The sequence below is a fragment of the Coregonus clupeaformis genome, chromosome 17 (assembly GCF_020615455.1).
Source record: "Coregonus clupeaformis isolate EN_2021a chromosome 17, ASM2061545v1, whole genome shotgun sequence".
In the NCBI taxonomy this organism is placed as follows: domain Eukaryota; kingdom Metazoa; phylum Chordata; class Actinopteri; order Salmoniformes; family Salmonidae; genus Coregonus; species Coregonus clupeaformis.
The window spans coordinates 54091217-54103229 of record NC_059208.1 but is presented as its reverse complement, the minus strand read 5'-3'; the positions used below and the strand labels follow the sequence as shown (position 1 = coordinate 54103229).

Below are 12013 nucleotides of genomic sequence, written 5' to 3'. Positions count from 1 at the left end.
TCTGATTGGACAGTTCTCTAATTGTCTGTTCGCTCCACAGCAGCCCTCTTATTGGCTGTCAGCTCCACAGCAGCCTTCTGATTAGCTGTTCTTTCCGCAGTAGCCTTATGAATGGCTGTCAGCTCCACAGCAGCCCTCTCATTGGCTGTCAGCTACACAGCAGCGTCCTGATTGGCTGGTGAGCTGTAGGACTGTGTGGGCACTGCACGTTTCCCCAGTCAGTAGGTTGTATATATAATTCATGTTGGCTGGCTGTTAGGGGCTGTGTTCATATCTTTCATACCAGAGGCAGAGAAACCTACATGTTAGTCTACATGACAGGGATCACAGCAGGGGACTGTGCAGCGCCCTCCTCGGTAATGACTCTGGGGGATGGGGGGGCTCTCTCTCTCACACACACACACACACACTGACACTCTGTGGCCAGTCAGTCTAATAGTGCCAGTGTTGACCTCCTGCTCATTATCATTCCGTTTCTCCAAACGTCAAATTTAGAAGGTGTCCACCACAGGGATGGAACACGCAACCTTCTGATCAAAGTCATTGGAGTCAAGCCTACTGTATGGTAATAACGCTCAATGTGATTGATATTTGAGTTGCCAACAAGCGTTAAGTCCATTTGAAAATGAAATAAACCAACCAAATAATTTTTGTTGAAAATTAAACTGAGATGAAAATGATGTAGCTATATTGAGGACTTTTTCCAAATCGATCAAATACATTGATGCAACATGATATGCCTTACTCTGATCAAGTGCCTTATTGAAGATGGATGTAAAAGGAAGTCCGCTGGGGCTGACTCACTTGATCCTTTGTAAAAGGAAGTCCGCTGGGGCTGACTCACTTGATCCTTTGTAAAAGGAAGTCCGCTGGGGCTGACTCACTTGATCCTTTGTAAAAGGAAGTCCGCTGGGGCTGACTCACTTGATCCTTTGTAAAAGGAAGTCCGCTGGGGCTGACTCACTTGATCCTTTGTAAAAGGAAGTCCGCTGGGGCTGACTCACTTGATCCTTTGTAAAAGGAAGTCCGCTGGGGCTGACTCACTTGATCCTTTTCTGTTGCAGCGTTCTGCACTACTTACTGCAGAATCTTTAACATGTATTTTTAACTTGACAATTGTTTCTGGGGTTATCCCTAGGATCTGGGAAACGGCACAAGTCCTCCCCCTACACAAAGGCGGAGATCCTTCTGACTTGGATAACTACCGTCCAATTTCCAAACTATCTTGCCTTGCCAAACTTTTTTTTTAACTTCTCATTGTATTCTTAATGAGCACCAATCTGGTTTTAGACCTGGACATAGAACTGTTTCAGCGGCCACACTGGTCTTAAATGATGTACTACGTTGTTTAAATCTTACAAGTCATTCCGTTGCCTTATTTATTGACCTGTAGAAGACGTTTGATACGGTTGACCATTTCTTACTTGTTCAAACGTTGTCTGAAATAGGCCTAGATCAGGCATCTTGCAATTGGTTCAAGAACTATCTAATGAACAAAACACAATGTGTTCTTACTGACTGTATCAAATGTAGTTTCCTCAATATTACGAAAGGTGTGCCGCAAGGGTCGGTTTTGTGCCTTGTTCTCTTCACAATTTATATAAATAATATTGGTCTATCTGTTAAAACCTGCAACATTCATAAATAAATAAAAATAATAAATTGGTCATTTAGCAGACACTCTTATCCAGAGCGACTTACAGGAGCAATTAGGGTTAAGTGCTTTGCTCAAGGGCACATCGACAGATTTTTCACCTAGTCGGCTCGGGGATTAGAACCAGCGACCTCTCGGTTACTGGCACAACGCTCTTAACCACTAAGCTACCTGCCGCCCTTCATCTCTATGTGGATGATGCAGTTATTTACTCCTGTGCCCCCTCAGTACAGCAGGCCATTCATTACATTTTACATTTACGTCATTTAGCAGACGCTCTTATCCAGAGCGACTTACAGTTAGTGAGTGCATACATTTTTATTTTTTATACTGGAATCGAACCCACAACCCTGGCGTTGCAAATGCCATGCTCTACCAACTGAGCTACATCCATGCCGGCCATTCCCTCCCCTACCCTGGACGACGCTGGGCCAATTGTGCGCCGCCCCACGGGTCTCCCGGTCGCGGCCGGCTACGACATTCATGACCTTCAGCATGATTTTGACTCAATTCAAAACCGCTTACTGATCTTAATCTAGTGCTAAATGCTAACAAAACCAAGTTTGTTGTTCTCTAGGTCTTGTAATATTGACCCTGAGGATCTGCGTGTTTGCACATTGAAGGGAGCCCACATTGAGCAAGTTCCCCATCACTCAGCACTGCATTTTATCACTGGGGGACCATTTTTGTATACTGCATTTTGTATAGTTCTGTTGGCTGGGAGTCTCTGATCCAGCATTGACTACTTTTTGTATATAAAGTGGTTCTTCAGAGACTACCTCACTACCTCAACTCACATATTAATTGGAGATCCAGCAATTTTCAGACCCGCTCTCTGGACTGGCTGGTTCTGGAGGTCCCGCAGGTCTCCACTGATGTGGGGGAAAATGCTTTTAGTTGTTATGCCCCCAGCTCATGGAATAGCCTTCAGGACACCTTAGACTCGCTGGTCTCCATTGGACAGTTTACATCACGTTTAAGGGAGGTGATATGTGAGAGTTGTTTGTTTTGATTAATCTTGTTGTATTTATTGTATTGATATTATAATCTTATATGATGTGTATTAAATTGTGTGTTCATGTTCACAGGTCTCCCTTGTAAATGAGACCCTGGTCTCAATGGTGAACCACCCTATATAAATAAAAGTAAAAACTAACAAAAAACTGCAGTTATGTTGATGCAACCCATCTCTCCCTGAGTGTTTGTGTGTGACTGGATGGTTCTTTGTCTGTGTGTGTGATTGACTGGTTTCTGTTCTCTGTGTGTGACTGGCTGACTGTTTCTTGGTCTCTGTGTGACTGAAGGGTTCTTGGTCTGTCTCTGTTACTGACTGGTTCTTGGTCTCTCTGTGTGTGTGATTGACTGGTTTCTGATCTCTGTGTGTGAGACTGACTGCTCTCTGTCTCTGTGACTGACTGTTTCTCTGTCTGGTCTGTAGGGAGCTGCGGGAGAAGATCCAGCCAGAGATCATGGAGCTGATCAAACAACAGCGGCTCAACCGTCTGTGTGATGGAACCTGCTTCAGGAAGATCAGCAGCCGCCGGAGGCAAGGTGGGAGTCACACACACACACACACACACACACACACACACATGCAGTTTGGCCTGTGTACATAATTCACTGCCCTATACACCAAACAAGCTCATATCTCACCCAGTGACACACTCCCACACACTATCCTACACATTGCCCTGCCTCAGTCTCTCTCTCTCCCTCTCTCTTGCTCTCTCTCTCTCTCTCTCTCTCTCTCTCTCTCTCTCTCTCTCTCTCTCTCTCTCTCTCTCTCTCTCTCTCTCTCTCTCTCTCTCTCTCTCTCTCTCTCTCTCTCTCTCTCTCTCTCTCTCTCTCTCTCTCTCTCTCTCTCTCTCTCTCTCTCTCTCTCTCTCTCTCTCTCTCTCTCTCTCTCTCTCTCTCTCTCTCTCTCTCTGGCCAGTTCACCAACCCCCACCACACCATTAACACACTCTCTCTCCTTTATTCTCCATTCATCCATCCCACACTGCTCTCTTCTCCTCCTCCACCACACCACCACCTCCTCTCGCTCTCTCTCTCCCTCTCCCTCTCACCCCCCTCTCTGTCCTCTGCAGCGTTCCTCTCTAAGTGGGCAGTCTCCTGTGGCTTTGTTGGAGCCACAGTGGTAACCTTGGATGCTGTTCAAAAGCCTGGGCTGCTGTGTTAGGCTGCGTTTCCATAGGCAGCCCAATTCTGATAGTTTTTCTACTACTAATTGGTATTTTGACCAATCACATCAGATATTTTTCAGAGCTGATCGGATTGGTCAAAAGACCAATTAGTTAAAAAAATATATCCTAATTGGGCTGCCTGTGAAACGCAGCCTTTCTCACACACACACGCACACACACACACACACCATACAGATACTCCTCCAAAAATTAGCCAATATATATATACCCCAGTGTCTGGAACTGAGACAGTCTACTGCTTCCAAGACTGGCTAATATCTGAGCTGTGTGGCCCTCAACTTACCCTTGTTGTCTGGAACAGTTTCTCTCCCCAGCTCTACAGTACCACTGAGCCTCATTGCTCTGAAGTGCGTGAATCGATGTCAGTAATGGAGGAACGGCCTTAATTCAATTCCCGGCCCGGCTTCTAAAGCTCTTCCCTGGTCATCTCAGTGTTCTGGAATGAACATGAGGTTGGTTAGCGTGACTCTTCAGAACCTTTGAAGCCAGATAAGTCAGTGCTGCGGATGTATTAAAGGGAAACTGGAATCTGCCAGTGACTACTTTTTTGTCGTGGGCATTTGTTCGCGTCAAGGGCATTAAGGTTACGTTTTCAGGACAGAAAGGATCCTTTCTTTGCTTGCTCTCGCCTCAGGTGAAAGACAGTTACAGAATACAACCTTTTCAGTGTAACGTCCCAGGTCCCATAACATATTACACAGCTTTTATTAACAGTAAAATAAATAAACCTCCTATCAGTACATTTACATTTACATTTACGTCATTTAGCAGACGCTCTTATCCAGAGCGACTTACAAATTGGTGCATTCACCTTATAGCCAGTGGGATAACCACTTTACAATGTTTATTTTTTTTTTGATTTTTTTTTTTTATTTTTTTTTTTTTGGTAGAAGCATAGGGTATGGCTGTGTCCTAAATTGCACCCTATTCCCTATAGTACACTACTTTTGACTAGAGCCCTATGGGCTCAGGTCAAAAGTAGTGCACTACATATGGAATAGGGTGCACTTTGGGAAACAGACTGTCCTTGATTTAACTGTGGCTGTGGAATGGAAGCCTGTTCGTCCTTTCCCTGTAAATGTCTGTGGAGCTGCACGATGGATAAAACATTTATACTTCCGATTGGAGTGTTTGGGGAGCGTTGAGCCTAATATCCTTTTTCACGCTGGCTGGCTGGGGCCTAGGCACGGCAGGGAGAGGGGAGAGAGAGGAGGAGACCGCAGGGAAAGGCCTTATCGCTTAGCACCGCTATAATGTGGCGCTTTTCACAGCCGGAGAAGATTAAATCTCACCACCCGAGACCAGACTGTCTCTCTCTGTCCTCTTCAGTCTCTCTCTCTCTCTCTCTCTCTCTCTCTCTCTCTCTCTCTCTCTCTCTCTCTCTCTCTCTCTCTCTCTCTCTCTCTCTCTCTCTCTCTCTCTCTCTCTCTCTCTCTCTCTCTCTCTCTCTCTCTCTCTCTCTCTGACACACGCACACAAAGGAGAGAGTTGAAGGAGTGCTGGAAGCTAGCTCAGTACAGTATTATAAAGGCATTCTCTCTGTCGTCGCAGGGCCTATAGGCTGTTGGCTGTCTGCCACCACACTGTAGAGTACCTGAGTGATAATTTCTACTTAAACTGCCTCAATATCCTCCCGTCTAAACACACCTCCACCCGGCACTCTCCAAATGCTTCAGCCCTAAAGGCCTCCTCTCAAATCATATTTCCACATTAAATATTCATCTAACAGCTCTTAAATGGAGGTTGGCTTTTCCCTTCCATCGCTGAATGGGAGGCTGGACCCTGTTTGGGAAACTCTCCTTAAAGCTGAGTAGCTACCTGACAGACAGCAGGACAGTATTAGGGAAAATCTCCATAAAACCTCTTAAGGATCGGACACTTTTTTTTCAATTTTCGCCTAAAATGACATACCCAAATCTAACTGCCTGTAGCTCTGGACCTGAAGCAAGGATATGCATATTCTTGATATCATTTGAAAGGAAACACTTTGAAGTTTGTGGAAATGTGAAATGAATGTAGGAGAATATAACACATTAGATCTGGTAAAAGATAATACAAACAAAAAACATGCGTTTTCTATTACTATTTTTTGCATTATCTTTGAAATGCAAGAAAAAGGCCAGACAGTGATGTAGGATTCTAGATGTAGTCCCCTGTAGCTCAGTTGGTAGAGCATGGCGCTTGCAACGCCAGGGTTGTGGGTTCGTTTCCCACGGGGGGCCAGGAGTTTTCCCAAATGTGCCGAATTGTTTTTCAAGTACATAACTATAGAGAACATACAAAAATGCTATGGTAATGCAACATTTAAGTTTGCACACTCCTAGGAATGTCATAAATGATAGAACATTAGCTTCCCTACAGAAAATACACTAACCTTCACACATCTAGATGGCCAGGCAGGGTGGGTGTGGAGTCAGAGGTCAAACTGTAGAACCCAGTTCCTACATTTGAATATAACAATTTATTTTTCAAACAAAACTACACTACATTTAATCTCTGGGACCCTCAGGATGACAAATCAGAGCAAGTTACTGAATGTAAGTACATTATTTACCTTCAGAGGTGAATGTACCAAACCAGTTGCCGTGATAAGTGTTTTGTTGTTGTGCACTATACTCAAACAATAGCATGGTATTTTTTTAGCTGTAATAGCTACTGTAAATTGGACACTGCAGTTAGATTAACAATAATTTAAGCTTTTTGCCCATATAAGACATGTCTATGTCCCGGAATGTTGGCTGTTGTTTACAACACCATTCTAGTCAAATATCGCATATTGAGCAACAATCGTCCCGTATAAGGGACACAGATCCCATAGAGGTTAAAGCTGAGTATCTACCTGACACACAGCAGGACAGTATTAGGGAAACTCTCCTTAAAGCTGAGTATCTACCTGACACACAGCAGGACAGTATTAGGGAAACTCTCCTTAAAGCTGAGTATCTACCTGACAGACAGCATCAGAGTCAAGGGTCTCTGACTTTTAAGTATAGACGCCTACATTTTACATTGTAGTCATTTAGCAGACGCTCTTATCCAGTGCGACTTACAGTTAGTGAGTGCATAAATTTTTTATTTTTTCATACTGGCCCCCCGTGGGAATCGACCCCACAACCCTGGCGTTGCAAGCGCCATGCTCTACCAACTGAGCTACACGGGCCTACTGCATGTAACACATACAAATACTTCAATGTCTACATATCAGTCAGCAAAAGCAATATGGATAAACGTACCATTATGTTGTATCCATGTTAAATTACATGTTATGTGTACCAAATATGCATCTAAAAGCCTTTAAACTTAATTTTCTTATTCAGTTAGCTGAGAAATAAATGATGAATTGGAGATGAGCTTCAGATGGCTGTGTTGTATCTCCAACAGCTGAGGAAACAGAAACAAAACAACAGTCCATAAAATAAGACAATCTGAGCAGCATTATTTCTGGAGGCTAGATATCTCCCTCCCTCCATTTCTTCCTTCTCGCTCTCGCTCTCTCTACTCCTTACTCCCTCCCTCTCATCCCTCAATCTCCCTCCATCCCTCACTATCCTTCTCTATCCCTCACTCCCTCACTCTCCCTCTCTCTCTCCTCCCTCTCCACCTCCCTCCCTCTCTCGCTCTCTCCCTACCCCTCCATCTCGCCGTGTCTCACTCTCTCCATCCCTCTCTCCACTCCCTACCTCTCTCCCTCTCCACCTCCCTCCCTCAGTTCCCCAAGCAGTCAGTCTCTCTCCTCACAGCTCCACTACACTAGACACGACGCAGCCACTCCTCACAGACCAGCGCCAGCCAGCCTCCCTGTCGCCTGTCACCTGCTGCCAAATGTCTATTCTCAGCAATTAGGGTTTGGGCTGTGCCGCCCATGCGTGCGCCAGCCAACCCTCCCCAGCCTAGCTCTGCTCTGCCAGGGCTGTGCCAGGGACATGCCAAGGCGGGGCGAGAGCTGGCACGGTGGGTAGAGAATAAAGTGACAGGTGTTGCTCTACAGGAGGCCTGCCCACAGTGCTCAGGCGTGCCAGCCGGCCCCAGCTGCCCAGCAGGCGATAGCACCCCAGTGCCGGGGCATCAGTAACTCTAGCCACATGATAACATCACTCACCTGACCTGATTCAGTTGCCACTTTCACTGTCTGTGTCTAACTGCCAATATGGGATAGTGTTAGGGTTGTGGTGTTTGGTGTTGCTGCCTTCAGAAAAATAGCATCAATATGCTTTGGGTGGTTCTGGTCTATACAGTACATACAGAATCTAGGTTTATTAATGTCTGTTTCACAGGTTTGTAGGTCTTCTATGCTGGTCCTTTCCTCCCTCATCATACACTGATGTCATTTTGATTTTATCCATTGATCTTGGCATTAAACCCTAGTTTTCTCTCTCTCTCCCTCTCTCCCTCTCTCCCTCTCTCGCTCTCTCCCTCTCTCGCTGTCTCGCTGTCTCCCTCTCTCCCTCTCTCGCTCTCTCTCTAGATAAGTTCTGGTACTGTCGACTGTCTCCAAACCATAAAGTCCTGCACTATGGAGATCTGGAGGAGAGCCCTCAGGGAGAGGTGCCCCATGACTCTCTACAGGAAAAATGTGAGTAGTAACAACACCAGTACTGCTCTGGGTCAAACAAACTGTCCGTTTCTGTTTAAAAAGAGCCAACTGCAACTTGTTAAATAATCGTTTACTGCCAGGCTGCCTAAAGATGGTTGTTACTGATGTTGTTAGTAGTTGATGCAGCATGTCAACAGAACAGGGATATGTGGTTTTCTTACCTAGCTACCTTATGGTGAATGCACTAACTGTAAGTCGCTCTGGATAAGAGCATCTGCTTAATGAATGTAATGTAAATGTAATCTAACTGATGATGATGATAAGAGGATGTTTTCCTTGATGTTGACGTTCCTCTCCTCCTCTTCCTCCTCTTCCTCCTCTTCCTCTTCCCGTAGTACCCGTTGCCGATATCAAAGTGGTGGTCACTGGTAAGGACTGTCCTCACATGAAGGAGAAGGGAGCTCTGAAGCAGAACAAGGTGAGTGTGTCTATAGTATCTGTCAGTGTAGCTGTGTCTTATATAACAAAGGAGCACCGATCCTCTGTCGCCTGGACCTTTATTACTTTGTCGACGAATATGGTGTCTGGAAGAATGGGCCAACAGGTCTGTGGGCTGGCTAATTGACTGACTGACTGACTGGCTGGCTGGCTGGCTGCCTGGCAGGCTGTGTCCTAGGCCGTGTTTGGGCTGTGTGAATGGGAACATGAGCGGAGTCACCTCTCTGGGCCCAGCCAGGGCTGTCACAGACTGCATCTCAATATCTAGTGTTGGACAACCGTATGTCTCAAAGTGCCTTTCTGTCCCAGTTTGTCCCCTACCTGTCCCCCTGCTCGATATGCTCCGTCCCCTGTCCCCTGGCACCCAGCAGGTGGCGCCGGCACACACAACAGCCAAGCCATCTGGTGTTGGAGTGGCTGGGGAGGGAACGTGTTAGAGGCACAGCGGGAGGGACGCACACACTGGAGGAGAGGAGAGGCTCATTAGCATGTTAGTGATAGTGCTACATTTGAACTCCCTCCTTTTCTCTCGCTCTCTCTCTCTCCCCCTCTCTCTCCCCCTCTCTCAACCTCTCTCTCGCTACAGGAGGTTCTGGAACTGGCCTTCTCCGTCCTCTACGAGTCAGACGAGTATTTAAACTTCATCGCTCCGGACAAGCATGAGGTAAGCACTAGGCAGCTGGCACGGTCACCCAACCAATGACAGCTTTCAGAGATGGACTGAGAGGAAGTCAATGGAGGTCGTCCACTCTCCAGCATGACAGGGGACACTTTATGTTAATAGACTGCTGTGGCTGTGTGGGAGTGGGGGTGTGTGTGCGGGGGCGGGCACGTCGTCTGTACTCATCCTCTCCTGTCTCTCCTCAGTACTGTGTGTGGACGGACGGTCTGAACGCACTCCTGGGGAAGGAGATGACCAGTGACTTCACCAAGTCAGACATGGACACCCTGCTCTCCATGGAGATGAAGCTCCGCCTCCTCGACCTGGAGAACATCCAGATCCCAGAGGCCCCTCCCCCCATTCCCAAAGAACCTAGCAACTATGACTTTGTTTATGACTGCAACTAACTAACCAACCATTCAAAATCAATGACCTACTGTACTGGACCAACCAACTCTCTTTTTTCTAAAACGGCAACTGGAAAAATGAAAAAATTACGATGAAAATGATGAGCGACAGAAAAAGGATTATATTGAACAATTTTCCTTCCTTCTTGCTATACTTGCTAAATTTCCTTTTTTAATTAAAGGGTGCGTTTTAATAGGTTTTTCCGGCACTTAATGACTCTTTGCGGCCCACTGACTGAACCATCCCGTCACCATGGAGACCAAACCAGGAAACGTCCATATGGGTCCTTTGGGTCCTAAACCAGACATATTCTTCTAACGGTCTCTAAACGTTGTTGTTTGGTCTTCACTCTCCAAGATGTCGTCACAGTGTTCTTCTCACCTCAAACCTGCTCACTCTTCACTCCTTCACTGAAGCATCTGTCATTTGCTTGGGGTTTGTTGTAGAAAAGCTCTTTGATAAACGCTTGGTTGTCCTTTTTTTGTGTGTTTTTTTGGTGATTTTCTACAGGCCGTTGGACGTGAGGAGGTGGTCCGTTTCATAAAGAGGCTGTAAAGAGGCGTTGAGGGACATTAAGTCTTTTAGCTCTCCAACAGTCTGACTGCATCCAAAATGGCACCCTATTCCCTATATAGTGCACTACTTTTGACCAGGATCAAAAGTAGTGCACTATATAGGGAATAAAGTAGTGTACTATGTAGGGAATAGGGTGCCATTTCAGACACGGCCTCTGTTTCACATTTACGTGGCAGGTAATGTTTCTGAGAGGAAGAAAGGATCAAGTGTATTTAAGATGATGAAGTGTGTATTTAGAGTTCTCTCACTCCATACTTCACATACTGTCTGTAGATTGTTACAATAAGTGTGTCGTTCTAAAACCTGCCACTGTAATACAATACGGGAAACTTCCTGAAGTCTTCTATCCTTATATCACGGCTGCTTTGAGCATACTGTATACTCACACACTGGCTTAGCCCAAACAAACACACAACTTTAATAGCTACATGCTCGCTGAGACGTACACCTCTCTCTTTCCTCCAACTTGATACCGTTCGATCAGGCTCGATTACGACTGCTGTAACATTCCAAAGCAATATTGAGCAAAAACAAAAAATATCTTTATTATGCTGATGGTGTAATTTAGTGATATTTGTGCTGCTGCCAAGTAGACAGTATTGGGGATGTTTGTGTTTTTAGTAAAGGGAAGTTGTTCTTTGTTTGTTTTATGTGGCCGTCAAAATTTGGAGGTTCATGTACATTTTATTTAAAAGCGAATCATGAGTCGATATTTCTAATATGATTTATTATTTAATATCTTCAGATGTTCGTATCTAGGTCTGAAAGCCCCTCAACCTGCTGTTTACATTAAAGATTTAAGGAAACTGACATCTCTTGTTGCATATTCTATTATTACTGTATATATGATATTATTAGTTATGTCTTTCTACATTGTATGAGCTTTTGTTATTGTGTATGTGTCCATGCCACCAAATCTCCTGTCACTAAAAATACCCATACTGCATCACTTATTGTTGATATGGCTTTCAATACAGTCGATTTAGAAAAACTGGTTAGTGTGTTTTACCAACATACAAAGACATGCAAGCAGTTCTCTATGTACTGCATGTGGCAGTCTCTTGGATCAGAGTTCTTCCACAGGAGAGATGCAGAGAGAGAGAGAGATGCAGAGAGAGAGAGAGATGCAGAGAGAGAGAGAGATGCAGAGAGAGAGAGAGATACAGAGAGAGAGAGAGATGCAGAGAGAGAGAGAGATGCAGAGCGAGAGAGAGAGATGCAGAGAGAGAGAGAGATGCAGAGAGAGATGCAGAGAGAGAGAGAGAGAGAGATGCAGAGAGAGAGAGAGAGAGAGAGAGAGAGAGAGAGAGAGAGATGCAGAGAGAGAGAGAGAGAGATGCAGAGAGAGAGAGAGAGAGATGCAGAGAGAGAGAGAGAGATGCAGAGAGAGAGAGAGATGCAGAGAGAGAGAGAGATGCAGAGAGAGAGAGAGATGCAGAGAGAGAGAGAGAGAGATGCAGAGAGAGAGATGCAGAGCA

General features: G+C 45.4%; 1 protein-coding gene across 6 annotated transcripts in view; it reads left to right on the top strand.

Annotated features, from left to right (window-relative positions):
- LOC121586750 (engulfment and cell motility protein 1) overlaps positions 1-11345 on the top strand; it is a 152634-nt gene extending 141289 nt beyond the window's left edge. For all 6 annotated transcript variants that reach the window (XM_045226419.1, XM_045226420.1, XM_045226418.1 and 3 more), the window contains 5 exons: positions 3093-3205; positions 8324-8431; positions 8788-8870; positions 9477-9554; positions 9758-11345. In XM_045226419.1, the coding sequence (XP_045082354.1) occupies positions 3093-3205; positions 8324-8431; positions 8788-8870; positions 9477-9554; positions 9758-9958 (583 nt within the window). In that variant the 3' untranslated portion in view covers positions 9959-11345. The remainder of the gene's footprint in view (positions 1-3092; positions 3206-8323; positions 8432-8787; positions 8871-9476; positions 9555-9757) is intronic.
- Positions 11346-12013: the final 668 nt, after the last annotated feature.